Source organism: Empidonax traillii, unplaced genomic scaffold, assembly GCF_003031625.1.
Source record: "Empidonax traillii isolate 1590-97213 ecotype Southwest subspecies unplaced genomic scaffold, ASM303162v1 scaffold2395:size25192, whole genome shotgun sequence".
NCBI lineage: Eukaryota > Metazoa > Chordata > Aves > Passeriformes > Tyrannidae > Empidonax > Empidonax traillii.
In genome coordinates this window covers 9,905-25,192 of record NW_020957588.1, presented here as the reverse complement: position 1 = coordinate 25,192, position 15,288 = coordinate 9,905, and the positions used below count along the sequence as shown (strand labels likewise).

Here is a 15,288-nt window from a genome sequence, read left to right as displayed (position 1 = left end):
AGTCTGATGTCACCCCATTCACTATTACCCTCTGTGTTTGACCCGTGAGCCAGTTGCTCACCCACTGCATGATGTGTTTATCCAGTTGTGGGCTGGACGGTTTGTCCAGAAGGATCCTGGGAGAGACAGTATCAAAAGCTTTACTGAAATCCAAAAAGATGACATCAACTGGCTTCCCTCGATCAACTAGGTGGGGAACCTTGTCCTACAAGGAAATTAAGTTTGACAAGCAGGATTTTCCTCTCATGATACTGTGCTGACTGTGACCAATGACTGTGTTGTCCTTCCGGTGTTTTTCAATAATTCCCATTAGGTATATAACTCAGATTAGGTATAATTGGACTTTTGGTCAGATTTAGATTTCTGCTGGAGAAATTTGTAACCTGTATAAAGGTTGCAGGATCAGATTTTACATCTTTTCTTTCCTTCTTTCCTCTGTTTCCTTTGCTGTTTTAAGAATGATACACACTGAGGAGAAGGATGGAGGAGGAGTTGTGATTTTGCTCCCATAAGGCAGTTCTCTCCCACATTACAGTGCCTTTCTGAGATCATGGTCAATTATAATCTGACGACATTTATACCATAATCAGGAAAAAATAGCTGATAATGACTGAGCCCCACTCTTCATCACTATGATAACACTGTGCTATGTCAACCCTAAACTGGTTCTACTGTTGCTTGAGTTAACAGTGGAAAACAAGCTTCTATCTTGTTTGTCCCTAACTTTATTACTCCTTTAAATAAAAATCAGTGTGTATCATTTAGCAAAGGCAGTTCTTTGTCCTGTATTTTAACATGCTCCATAAAGCAGAAATAGACTATGAGTCCTGGTATAAATTTGTATTCTCGCAGATATTCTCTACTCAGAACTGGATCCAAGGGGAATTTGAGTGTTTATGAGTTAGGTGCTGTGAAAGCTAAGTATCAAAGGTGAAACTGAAGGGAACAATAAGGAATATCAAAGCGATGTTTCAGAAAACTCTTTTACAAGAAGAGATTGTGTGTCAGAGCCCCAAATTCTGTCCTAAGGACTAGTACTCATCCCCTCCCAGGCACCAAGACAGATGGGGTTTATACTCTCATTAAAAATGGTGAAGGGGGATAATACTGTTAATGCTTGTCTCTTAAAGTAACCATTGTGCAATGATGTACTCTACCCGCTGAAGTTCACTGCTATTCTCAATAGGAGTTAAAAATCCACATCTCCCAAGATAATTTCATAACAGGGGATCTCCTCTTTGGAGCTTGAGAATTCTGTAGTAAGGAGTGCAAAATTAATGGCCTTGTAATGGAATGATTATCACCTTCATCTGGAAGCAGAAAGGCCTTTGTTCCAGTGTCTGCTTCCAGAAATGTTTTGAAATCTGTTTGTTGGTTGTCTTTTTGTTCTCCACCCCCATTGGCTTTAAATGACAGCTGAACAGATCACTATTATGAATGTAAGATGCCTGAAATATCCCTCTTTTATTATATATAGATACAAAACCGTAATCAAGATAAGGAAGAAACAATACTTGAGACAAAACTGACTTACTCAAATAGTTTGAGCTACTTTGTTTTAAAACTCTTATTCCTTTTCAGTGTTTTTTGTTTTGTTTCCTTTAATTTGTAAAACTAAAATTCACTTCTGTCTTCCAAAAGGTTCCTTCACACTTTTTCCAATAGTCACCGTTCATTGCATCTGATGGCAAGAAGGAATATTCAGGAAAATAATCCCACTGTTATCTTAGTCATGTTATCAAATCTTGTTTTTTTGATGACAAACTTTTTAAGAAATCATAAATCAAGTCTTTTGAATGTCCTTTGCCCTCCAGGGTAAAAGATTTCAGAAATCAGACTCTTTTATGAGTCTTTATAAACAGAAATATTAGATTTCAGGTAGGATATCTGTACGGTAGAGGAAAGAACATTGATCTAAATAATGGAATTGTTACTTTTTTTTTAGAGTGTGTTTGGGTATTCAGGCATTAGCAACACAAATATTTTGTTCTCTGTAAAAGGTTAATGAGCAAAAATAAGTTTATCATGCTACTTTTGCAATTGTCTAGAAGAGATGACAGCGTGGACAGAAGAAGAATGCAGAAGCTTTGAACATGCACTTCTGATTTATGGAAAAGACTTTCATCTCATACAGAAAAATAAGGTTAGTATTTTACAGTTAAATGGAAGAATTGGTAGATACTGAATATTTGTAAAAGTAATGCATCTTTCAGAAGCTATGCAAAGAGTGAAATAAGAGCCAACATATTAAAACCAGCTTGGTGTTTTTGTGCTAATTTTGCCTCTGATGCCATTGGAAAAGTTAGGCATTGCAACATGAGTCAATATATTATCTCTGAAATCAACTTAAGTTGATATTGCTTCCATATATGCATTTATATTATAATTTAGATAAAATGTCTGCCTCTCCTAGAAGTGTATTATTTTCATACCATGGCTGTGGGAGGGGAAAACATATCTTTAAATAATTTTGTCACTCAGAAGGTGTAATTCTACAGGGGCTTAGCTCTTTGTGTTTTCAGAAAGTGTAGTCATCTATCAGTACCATCCAGGTTTCTGGCCAAAAAAGGAGTTCTAATCTTGATTTGAATTGCTTCTGCTTGATTCCTCTGTGGCTGAAGAATAGGAATTGGATTTTTTTTTTTAACCAAGTATGTATATCACTTGGTACAGTTGTCATTATGGGTATTTCCAAACTTTCTGTACATCTCCTATATGTTTTGATACCACCTTGAGGTTTTGTACTGATTTTGACTGGGATAGAGTTAATTTTCTTCATAGTAGCTAGTATGGGCTATGCTTTAGACTTGTGCTGGAAACAGTGTTGATAAGACACTAATGTTTTAGTTATTGCTGAACAGGGTTTGTGTAGAGTCAAGGCCTTTTCTGCTCCCCAGACTGTCCTGCCAGTGAGTAGGCTGGGGGCGCACAAGAAGCTGGGAGGAGGGACAGCTGACCCCAACTGACCAAAGGAATATTCCATACCATATGACATGATACTCAGTAATAAAATTTGGGGGTGGAGGTTGTTGGGTGGGGGCTGCTGTGGCTTGGGGACTGACTGGCCATCAGTTGGTTGGTGGTGAACAATTGGGGTTTTTTGCATGTTGCTGGTGGGGCTTAAACCACAACAAGTTTTTTCTTTAGGAGACTGGTGCTTTTGTTGTATTTCAGGTAAACTTTATAGGGTTGTGGTTGCTGTTCAACAACAGTCTGATAGTCCTGTTCAACACTTGACTTAACTTGTTCTACGATAAATATTTGGGTGGTTCAAATTGTAAATGGACCTTACCCATAAACAATAATTCCCCTGAGATACAAAGAAATAATTTTATAATAGTTTTTCCAATGTGCAACAAAGCATATGAGTTGATCTATGTCACTATGGACCAGAATTTTATAAGTACCCAACATCTTTTCTGCTTCACTTCTCTTTGGTCATTCCTTTACTCAGTGTTTTCCATCTTGAGAGAGTCTGTCTCTCATAGTTAAAAAAATTACTATGTAGTTTATGAACTGAAATGCTTCAGATGTAGTTACAGTTTCAATCTAGTTTAAAAATAACCCAAACCTAAACAACAGTAATGTTTACAATAGAACAGATGTAGTAATTATTTAGAATAGAATAGACTATTTCTGTTGGAAGGGGCCTACAACGATCATCTAGTCCAGCTGCCTGACCACTTCAGGGCTGACCAGAAGTTAGTGTGTTATTAAGGGCATTGGACAAATGCCTCTTAAACACTGACAGGCTTGGGCCATTGGCCACCTCTCTAGGAAGCCTGTTCCAGTGTTTGAGCACCCTCTCAGTAAAGAAATTTGAAAGTGTAAATGGGTTTTTCAGGTCTTCTGATTTAATTGGTTTGTTCCAGATACTAGAACAGCAAAAGTAACAATATCGCAGGAATATGGGGACTAGGGAGATGACAAAACATAATGCTTTGCATTTATCTTGTCAATTCTTCTTGACTTCTTTTAGGTAAGAACCAGAACAGTTGCTGAGTGTGTGGCTTTCTATTACATGTGGAAAAAGTCAGAACGTTATGATTACTTTGCTCAGCAAACAAGATTTGGAAAGAAGAGATATAACCATCATCCTGGAGTTACGTAAGTAAAATGTCCTCAGAATATGTTTTCTGTTGCAAATTGTAAATGTAGAAGATTAGTTTTTTCTTCCCGTCATTGCAGTGCAATGCTGCGGTGGCTATGGCAACTGAAAATAAATCCATCATCATTTTTAGGCCTTGTTTTCCTATTAAATAACTCATTATGAATGCCATATTCTTTAAGTGACTACATGGATCGTTTGGTAGATGAAGCAGAAGCCCTTGGTGGAGCAGTACATACTTCAGCCTTAACATCTAATACTCGAACAGAAAGCATTCCTGATCAACAGCTAAGCATTCTGAACTCTATCACTGCCAATGAGTTGACAGGTAAATCAAAGAAAAAAAACAAACAAAACCCACAAACTTTTTGTTGTAACTATATAAATAACTATTTCATTTACATTTTATGTTCATCTTTTTTTCCAGCATTGACAAACAGTGTAGCTACAGTCTGCCACACTTCAGATGTGAATTGCCTTGATGATGCCTTCCCTCCTATGGACAACTTACCTCGAGCAGCAGTTAATCATGTGCCTGTTGGAACAGAAGAATTACTTAACTTGCCTAGCAATGGTGAAAGTGATTGTTTTAATTTATTTGAGACTGGCTTTTATCCCTCAGAGTTAAACCCTATGAACATGTGCAGTGAAGAGACAGAAAGACCTACGAAGAGATTGAAAATGGGAATTGCTGTCCCAGAATCTTTCATGAATGATGTCTCAGTAAATAACCTTGGTGTGGACTTTGAGAACCACACACACCATATTACCAGTGCCAAAATGGCTGTTTCGGTGGCTGACTTCAGCAGTCTATCTGCAAATGAGACAAATGGCTTTATAAACACCCACGCTCTTCACCAACATACAGCCCTTCACTCAGAATGACTGTGGAAAACTAAACAAACAGTGGGTATTTTATGCAGTAATAGTAAACTTGATGGGAGCTATCAGGTTTGCTTAGTCTTTCACTGGAAGTTTGAACTTTGACATCAGTGATGTCTTTTTATGTATAGAACTATATCTTGATTTATCAAGAGTAATTTCTTTTTTCAGTTGATAAATGCGGAAATGTTTGGCAGAGTTTGGAACTAAGAGAACTCTGTGGTGCAGCTTTAAGCTCTGCTTCAAATTTCTTTTAAAGCCTGTAGAGAGAGGCTACCATTTCAAAACCAGCACAGAAGTTCTGAACTGATTGGAGTGGCTCTTTAGTCAAAGTTACTTTTGCCATAACGGATGCAGTGTAATAACAGTGTTTACACATACCATTCCTGATCCCTGCTTAATGTAGCATTTTATTTTAATTTTTTTTTCTTATAAAGACAGGGATGAGTTTCTTTAACTGCACAAACATACAAGAATGTTTTTAAATGGAACCTTCTCTTATGTGATACTAAACTAGAGCACTTCAGTTTAAAAAACAGCAATTTCATCTTGGTGGAAGGTAGCACAAGGGATTTAACATGAGTAAAGTATGAAGACCTACACTTGGAGGCTGTTGCAAAGTTATAGGCCACGGCTCCCTTACATAGAAGTAATTACGCTGCCAGAGGTATCTGTGTATTTTAAACTTACTGACTTAAACAGATACATTTTAGGCTATTGTATTCAGATAGGTTTTGTCCACAACTTTGAAGATTATTGCTCCCGTGTAACTTTGCTAAGGCAGCTGATGTATAAAGCTACAGTCTGCACATCTTTGGATTTACCACTAAACAGACTACGTATTGGAAGACAGATTGTTTAGAGCACTGCAGTTCAAAGTGTTACAATTTTGAGAGACTATCTAGTTTATATAGAAATAGTAGAACCTTGAAGTATGTATTTGAAAGTTTTTCTTCAGTGTGGATTGTGTTTATTTGTTTTGGCAAGTCATTGGCTCAAAAATGGCACTTCGCTACCTTGGTCAAATAGAAGAAAAGGATGAGTAAAAATGTTTCCCCTAAAAGCAACTATTTAACTTCAATATATTTTTATTTTGATCACTGAGTGCAATTTAGCCATCCATGAAGTTTGTCTTTCAAATGTTTGCTCTAATTCTTATGAGAGACCATTACTTCAGTAGGATTACCTCTTTCCCTCCATACTTTTTCCTTGCACTGTTCATACTACAAATTTAATTGCCATAAACTTGTTTTGATTATTGAAGTGATTAAACTTGCGTTGTTGATATTTGCAATAGTTGCTTCAAGGTTATGCTGAGTAATTAAAAAGTAGTGACTTTAATATTTGAAAGGGAAGAGGGTATTTATTATGCATACTGTGAACTGCATTGACATCCTGAGTTATGGATGCAGTGTATGGAGTTTTCTTTACAGCACTGCAATGAAGATTGTTTTGAAGCATTTATGCAATAGCACATTTACCGTATTAAAACAAATTAGTTTAGCACAGTGGACAAAAGTAATGTTGCCATCAGTTCTTAACTTATACATCTGAAATATGTAATTCTAATAAGTACACAGTCAATAATGGGTAGCCTTGGCCCTGTGTTGTACTCTGACATTTTAAGACAAGTTGTCAGCTTCTTGTTGCTGTGTTTTGTGCTGAACTGCGTACCTTGTTTCTTTTCTTTATGAATCAAAACATTTCATGTAATTTTGTAAAATACTGGTCATAATCCTTTGTTGTTATACATTCAAGTTTATGGGTTTACAGTGAGTGACTGGTCTGTATAAAAATCATTATACAAAGATGACTGAATGCTTATAACAGTTGCATTTAAATGAACATGCCCATTCTTATTAGCTGATGCAGTAATATATTCAATTTATCTATGCATTGCTGGGCTCTTAATGTAGACAGACTTGTCGAAGGTTTGAGTTGGCAGCAAGTTGAATGGACACTTTAGTTATTTAATAAAGACTTTTGACCAAAATTCAGAAATTTATGGGAGAAAAATTAATTCCAGCTAGTCTAATAGATTTTTTTAAATGCTGATCTTATTTAGCTTGTTGGCTAGCTAGCTGGTATTGTTTACTTTTAATTCCTTGTTAAAATGAGGCAATAATTTGCAAGATTCTGTAAATATTCTTCATATCTTTTTAGATACCTATTTCAATATTTTCTGACTACTTGTGTGTATAGTAACACTTTTGTGCATGCTTGATGTGACATTCATAAATTTGTACCATGATGAGTTTATCCATGTAAAATAGCTATTTATTGAATTTTTCATTTAGAAGCTGGACTTAATTATTTTTCTCTCAGTTTAAACATTTAAAATGGAGAACTTGTTACTGTTTATTAAAAGAATTGCATTTTGAAAGGCAGCATGAAGATAAGTGAATTGCAACCATATGAAGAAATTATATTGCCTTGGTTCTTTGATGGTAAAGCACAATTCTTATAACAAACTGTGATGAATTCTTTGTCCTCTGCCATACTTGTTCTTCATACAAACAAACCAAAAATCCATAATGGACGATTGCAGTGTTGGTAAATGTATCCTTTTAATGTACAGGAAATCTGAAGAGGATAGCTGATTCATTTAGAAGTGTAACTTGGTGCTGTGATTATAGCAATACTTTTACTTTGGTTACTTGTGTGTCATCTTCTCATGTTTGGTTTTTAAAGGTTTAGTTTTCCTCTTGTCATGGTCAAAGTACTAAATTGTGTACTATTAGGTCAATGAGTTGTGTAATTGTTTCCTGTTTTTAACTTTTAAAACTGAGGATCAAAAATGTATGAAAACTTCAGATCAAGTAGAATATAATGATAGTACTTAATTTAACCAAAGTCTTTAGGTGAGTATTTCAACTTTGAATGTAAACTAAATGTATAAACTGACCAACGGGGACACTATTTGCCCAGCACTACAAGCACATTGTCTACAGATGGGAAAACTAAGTACAGTAATTTATAATGACAAGGTTACTATTTTTTTATTCCTATTTTTCATTGGAAGAAGGAAAATACTATCAATTGTAAAATACAGAAGGTATGGCTATAGTCCTCTTAATAAAACAGATTCCAGTTATTCAAAGTACCTTGTGCATAACAACAAATTTTGTGACAATCGGGACATGAATTTAATATCAGATGTTCAAGAGGAAGTCACTCTTGTTCCATTGGTTTCAATATTTGTACATAAACACTGATTTTATTTTTTTTTTTTAGCATTATTTTGTATTGGTTGTACTTTATTACCTGGTGTACAATTCCAGAAATAAATGTCTGGAAACCTTTCTTTATTTGTAATGCAGATACATGAAAAGCTTGGTTAACTACTTTCTTTTCAGAAATACATAGCAATACCTCTTGAACGCATTTTAAGATACTCTGGGTACTACTGAAGTGCACACTACCATTCTATAAGTAGTTGGGAGAAATCTCAAAAGCACTAGCATTTGTTCTTGCAAGGGACTTCAACTTACCAGATGTCTGCTGGAAATACAATACAGTGGCGAGGAAACAGTGTAGGAGGTGGTGTCTGTGCCCAGACAGCAACTATGTACATGCAGGAATAACCCAGGCTCTTTTCCCCAGCATATTTTTAGTTGCAGTACAGGAACTTCATCCCTTTCTACAGTACGTAAAATTTTTGATTGGGCAGGGCCAGCCCAATTGGCAGATCCTCTGGTGCTGAATAACTAGCTGGCCTTTGCTAAATGTGTTATCCTAATGTTTGAAGGTCCCACCTGTTACAGCCCACCCCCTCAAGGCAGAAGCAACTTTTGGGTTTCTCTACTAAATCCCTTGGGGTGAATTAAAGTAAATTGATACTAGATGATCAGTGTTTACAGATATATATATATATATATATATATATATATATATATATAGGATTTATTTTAGAACAATTTGGTTGCAAAGGAAAATGTATGTAGCCATTTTGGTTATGATGATCTATAGTAATATGGCAATATAAAAATATAAAGATATCACCCAAGAAACTGTGTAAGGGAAAAGAGAGAAAAGAATGAGAGTTAAAGGGAAAAGAGAAGGGAAGAGACAAAAAGTAAGAGTTTATAGTCACCACTCAGAGGTCTTCAATGAACTTGGTTGTCGCTGATGTCTTGAACTGTCGGGGAGTGGTGGGGGAAAGAAGTCCACAAAACATAGTCCCATGGGTTTAAACACCCTCAGAAACCTGGTGCTTCCCCTGTGTGGGGGGAGTGCTGTTTTTGCAGTCATGCTGTTTTTCAGAGGCTGGAGGTGATGAATTTTGTATAGTCATTTAGGCTTGGGAGGTGCTTCACAGGCAGCCCTGCTAAGAGGCCTTCTCTGGGGTAGTGGTGGGTGTGTGCACACTGGGCCTCCTTTGACATGGCCTGGCTCACAGGAGATAAGCATCGCACACCTAGAGATTTGCCCCTAGGACCTCTATAAATCAGTTTGTGGGCTATGGCTTCCTCCCTTCAGCCTTATCTTCAGTCCCCTGGTAGGAGGATTGCACAGCTTGCTCCAGCAGAAATGTTTTAAGGCAATTAAAAAATCCAATTCCTCACATCACCCCATGACTTAAAATATAAATTTTTCTTCTGTTGCTCTCTCCAAATCTTCTTCAAGGGTGGTGACTTTCACATAGTGGACAGAAGGAGAAAAGAAAGAGGAATGGGGAGAGATAGTACGGATGATCATACAATGGACAACGGCTATACCAATCAATAAAAGTATAAAACCAATAAACAATGACATTCCTATTTTTGCTAACCATGTTCCCCACCCAGTGAGTCCCAGAGATACCAAAATGGATTGTAGCCAAGAGCTTGGGGGTCCATCAATTAAATCAGTCTTTCAGTTGTATTGCTTGGAAGAGTTCTCTAGTCTGGTCAGTGATCTTCATTTTCCATCGTGCTTATAAATGGTGATGCAGCATTCTCCTTCACTCAAATTTAACATTCTGCATATACCATGTTCTTTTAACAATAAAATATCTAAAACTAATTGGGTTTGTAATGCTATCTTTGAATTCTACATTCAGGAGCAATTCAAACACCATCACGAGGTCACCTTTCCAAAACTGCCTGTGTCTACTGATGCTGAAGACTGTTAGTACCTCAGGTGATCCACTTCATAGGAGTACATCAATAGCCCAGAGTTGAAACCTGTTAACATTTCTGTCCACTTTTAAATAGTACTTGACCCTGGTAACAAGGAGACATGAATTCTACTTTGTAGCATCATAAGCAACTACAGCTTGAGATGTATAGCCTGCTTACTGCCGTGAAGCAGTCTGCATGATTTACAACAAGCCTAACAGAAGGAATATATTTAGAAATAATGAGCATTTAGGACTCAAGTGTGTGTGGGGTGGGATGCCACATTCTACCATCAGTTGTCTGTAAAATGAATCAAAAAAATCTAGCAAAATAACCAATAATTCAGCAATTGATATTCAAAAATTAACTAACTACATTATGTGTTGGTACCTAGGTGTAAGCTTACATAAATTAGCCCATATGCAAATGAAGTAACGTGGGGAGGGTGATAACAAAAACATTTATCAATCAACTTCATAGAATGAGATTAAAAAAAATGATATGCTAACACAACCTTGACTACATGCTATGACCCATCCAAGCCTTACTTGGTGTTCTTATGAACAAGGTACTTTATTATGACAAAGGCCCCCAAATTACTCTTTACACAAGTTTAGAACCTGTTAAGAGATACCTAGTAAAAGTAATGTTATGAGCTCCTTAGTCGCTGTTCTTTCTCAGTCTCCCTTCTCTGTTTAGCCACCTACTTTCATAAAGCTTGTATCTTTAATACTGCTCCTGATCTGAAATTTTAGTTAAAATTTGCCAATGAAGTAAAAAGTTCTTGGGAAAACAAGATAGAACATGACAGCATATATCTTTCTTAGGAAACCAGCTTAAAAAAAATCATAAACAGCTAGTATTTGGGAATTGATTTTTGGGTGAAGAGAGAAAGCAAACCTCAAGTCACTGCACAAACTCCTAAGTTTGGATCTGAACTCTTGCCAAAAGTTTGACATTTTGAACCAGACCCACCAAAGCAATGAAACAAGCAGGATAATTAATTTTCTGTCTCAAAGCCTTGCAAATATTTTTCCAGTAACAGAAACTGAGCAATTATATGCTGCAAACTGAAATAGGGAAATAGAGGGAAATGGCACAGTACATCAGGCTAAGCCTCAACCTTTGCTGGCTCAAAGTGTTTTGCTGCCATCTTCTGGACTTCCTTGGTAATGTCATGGAAGAAAGGTAGCAATTCAAAACTGAAATGTTGAATTTCAGCAGCTATGTGCTTTGTAGCCTAAAGACACCATGGAGAAAAAGACTCCAGGCCAATTTAGTGTATAAGATAAAAAGAGTGGGTCCTTTAATCATTCTTCAGGCCCAGGGGAATACACATGATGCATGTGCACCCAGACAGTGGTTCTATGATTTTATAATAAGATCCATCCAATCCCAGATCTGTCCACCCCCTGGTTCTGCCCAGTTCTGCCCCCCTGGCATGTCCTTTTGGGAATTGGATCTGGGGGCATTTGGGACCCCTTCTTCCTCATCTTCATCTTCTTCACAGCACGTATCGTCCTTGGAGGTCCTCCAAAATTCTGGCCTTGAAGGTTGCTGTGTCTGTGTGATATCTTCTGGTCCAGGTGTAGGGTGTGATGTTCTTAAACAGAGGTGTTTTTCTACAATTCTACCTTGAAAACAAGACTAAACACACTAATAGAATTTAGGGGTATTGGTATGAAATGGGGTAATAGGGTTGGGTATGTGTAAACTGCTATGTTAAAGGGTAAGGGCTATAATACAGCTACATTAAAATCTACATTTACTACACAACTACTTCTAAAATCTACAAAAGTTAAAAAATCTAGAAAGCTCTGAGGCATCAGTCCCTGCTTTAGAGGTGGACAAAACTCAGTCTTGTCCAATCTCTACCACTCATACCTAGCATTATATCAAAGGGATGACCAACACTCATGCCATGAGCTATTACACAAACACTATGTACATCACTATTATAAACAGTTGTTTTATCCAGGTCCAGTTCAGTAACTATGAAGTAAGTTTGCGGAGGATGTCTCCAAAGCCCGATGTAGAATTTAAACTTTTAGCCAAATTCATAGCGCAAATCCAGCACTCATTTTCATGAAGAATTTTGGATACATTTTTACTAAAGCCAAATGCAAATTTCGGTTCCAAACCTGAATCATAGTTACCACCTGTACAGAAGAAATAGTCTAAGCCACATCCATGGTGTTAGGTTCTGATTTGCTAGTTGTTCCAGGAACTGAAGCTTTCTTAACTCTGGAGTAATGAAACCAAGGTCCTTTGCCAGCAACTTGGACGGCAGTGAGGGAGGTCAGCAGGACTTGGAATGGTCCTCTCCACTTGGCTTGCAGCAGGTCACTGTCCCACCATTTGATGTAGACCCAGTCTCCTGGCTGGAATTGATGAGCAGGGGTGTCCAATCCTGTGGGTCTGGACAACTTGACAAATCTGTGAAGTTTCTGTAAAGTAGAGCCTAGGGCCATTAAATACTTTTGTTAATCAATTTTCCTTCTCACGTGAACATCCCCTGGAGTATGCGGAGCTTGATATGGTCTCCCATATAATATTTCATAAGGATTTATCTGTAGCTATTATAGCTAGAGCCAAAGCCTGAACCCATGACATGGACTTTTCCTGACAAATTTTACCAATTTGCATTTTAGAGTACCATTTATACGTTCTACTTTGCCACTTGCCTGAGGTCTATAGGGAGTGTGGAGGTCCCAAACAATTCCCAAGACACTACAAACCTCCTTCACTACTGTTGCAATAAAGCGTGTCCCTCTATCTGATGACATTCCTGGAGTGTCGTGGTTTGGATCTGGCTCCCCGCCAAGTCCCCGAATCCACACCAAAAGTCTCCCCTCCCCCCCGTGAACACAAGGGAAAAGAGGGAAAGGAAAAGCTACCAAAAAAACGGAATGACAAAACCAAAGCAGTGTATATATATATATATATATATATATATATATATTTACACTTATATACAATTGCAAAAAAGAATTATTTACATCTAAGAAAGAGAAAACTTTAATACCCCCAAACTAAAACAGTAAACGAAAACTGATATAAGCAGATATCATCATCATCATGACTAGGCTTCGCGAACGAAGATTTGAGAAGGGCTCTACCCACGCTTGCTGCAAGCGCGCTGATGGTTAAAAAGGCCAATGCGAGATAGACAAGTCCGGTTGCAGAAGGTACAGCAGAAAGACTCCCCAGGTGATATCGACGAGACGTGATTCTCTCTGCGTTGTCTTTTCTCCTCGAGAGTGATCCTGTGTGTGTTCTCAAAAGTAGCAGCAGCGTTATAGATAGTTTGTCTCCAGGCCTCCCAATTGGAGACCAGAGTGTTCTCAAAAGTAGATACAAGGACTCCCTGAAACAATCTCTCAGCCTTGGCCATATTGATCACCACCTCTGGTCTCCAATATCTCGTCGATATGATGATACAGCAACACAGACACAGCAACCTTCAAGGCCAGAATTTTGGAGGACCTCCAAGGACGATACGTGCTGTGAAGAAGATGAAGATGAGGAAGAAGGGGTCCCAAATGCCCCCAGATCCAATTCCCAAAAGGACATGCCAGGGGGGCAGAACTGGGCAGAACCAGGGGGTGGACAGATCTGGGATTGGATGGATCTTATTATAAAATCATAGAACCACTGTCTGGGTGCACATGCATCATGTGTATTCCCCTGGGCCTGAAGAATGATTAAAGGACCCACTCTTTTTATCTTATACACTAAATTGGCCTGGAGTCTTTTTCTCCATGGTGTCTTTAGGCTACAAAGCACATAGCTGCTGAAATTCAACATTTCAGTTTTGAATTGCTACCTTTCTTCCATGACATTACCAAGGAAGTCCAGAAGATGGCAGCAAAACACTTTGAGCCAGCAAAGGTTGAGGCTTAGCCTGATGTACTGTGCCATTTCCCTCTATTTCCCTATTTCAGTTTGCAGCATATAATTGCTCAGTTTCTGTTACTGGAAAAATATTTGCAAGGCTTTGAGACAGAAAATTAATTATCCTGCTTGTTTCATTGCTTTGGTGGGTCTGGTTCAAAATGTCAAACTTTTGGCAAGAGTTCAGATCCAAACTTAGGAGTTTGTGCAGTGACTTGAGGTTTGCTTTCTCTCTTCACCCAAAAATCAATTCCCAAATACTAGCTGTTTATGATTTTTTTTAAGCTGGTTTCCTAAGAAAGATATATGCTGTCATGTTCTATCTTGTTTTCCCAAGAACTTTTTACTTCATTGGCAAATTTTAACTAAAATTTCAGATCAGGAGCAGTATTAAAGATACAAGCTTTATGAAAGTAGGTGGCTAAACAGAGAAGGGAGACTGAGAAAGAACAGCGACTAAGGAGCTCATAACATTACTTTTACTAGGTATCTCTTAACAGGTTCTAAACTTGTGTAAAGAGTAATTTGGGGGCCTTTGTCATAATAAAGTACCTTGTTCATAAGAACACCAAGTAAGGCTTGGATGGGTCATAGCATGTAGTCAAGGTTGTGTTAGCATATCATTTTTTTTAATCTCATTCTATGAAGTTGATTGATAAATGTTTTTGTTATCACCCTCCCCACGTTACTTCATTTGCATATGGGCTAATTTATGTAAGCTTACACCTAGGTACCAACACATAATGTAGTTAGTTAATTTTTGAATATCAATTGCTGAATTATTGGTTATTTTGCTAGATTTTTTTGATTCATTTTACAGACAACTGATGGTAGAATGTGGCATCCCACCCCACACACACTTGAGTCCTAAATGCTCATTATTTCTAAATATATTCCTTCTGTTAGGCTTGTTGTAAATCATGCAGACTGCTTCACGGCAGTAAGCAGGCTATACATCTCAAGCTGTAGTTGCTTATGATGCTACAAAGTAGAATTCATGTCTCCTTGTTACCAGGGTCAAGTACTATTTAAAAGTGGACAGAAATGTTAACAGGTTTCAACTCTGGGCTATTGATGTACTCCTATGAAGTGGATCACCTGAGGTACTAACAGTCTTCAGCATCAGTAGACACAGGCAGTTTTGGAAAGGTGACCTCGTGATGGTGTTTGAATTGCTCCTGAATGTAGAATTCAAAGATAGCATTACAAACCCAATTAGTTTTAGATATTTTATTGTTAAAAGAACATGGTATATGCAGAATGTTAAATTTGAGTGAAGGAGAATGCTGCATCACCATTTATAAG

General features: G+C 37.5%; 1 protein-coding gene across 1 annotated transcript; it reads left to right on the top strand.

Moving 5' to 3' along the window:
• Positions 1 to 994: 994 nt before the first annotated feature.
• Positions 995 to 5,075, top strand: LOC114071893 (mesoderm induction early response protein 3-like). Its single transcript, XM_027909776.1, has 6 exons — positions 995 to 999; positions 1,131 to 1,138; positions 2,054 to 2,143; positions 3,980 to 4,107; positions 4,291 to 4,436; positions 4,536 to 5,075. The coding sequence occupies exons 3-6, from the start codon at positions 2,054 to 2,056 to the stop codon at positions 4,991 to 4,993; spliced, it is 822 nt and encodes a 273-aa protein (XP_027765577.1). The 5' UTR covers positions 995 to 999; positions 1,131 to 1,138; the 3' UTR covers positions 4,994 to 5,075.
• The last annotated feature ends 10,213 nt before the right edge of the window (positions 5,076 to 15,288 follow it).

Excerpts from the sequence above, each read along its gene's own strand:
- LOC114071893 (XM_027909776.1), top strand. The coding sequence starts at position 2,054 with ATGACAGCGTGGACAGAAGAAGAATGCAGAAGCTTTGAACATGCACTT. Across the intron at positions 2,144-3,979 it reads ATCTCATACAGAAAAATAAG|GTAAGAACCAGAACAGTTGC; the intron begins GTTAGTATTTTA and ends GACTTCTTTTAG. Across the intron at positions 4,437-4,535 it reads CACTGCCAATGAGTTGACAG|CATTGACAAACAGTGTAGCT; the intron begins GTAAATCAAAGA and ends CTTTTTTTCCAG.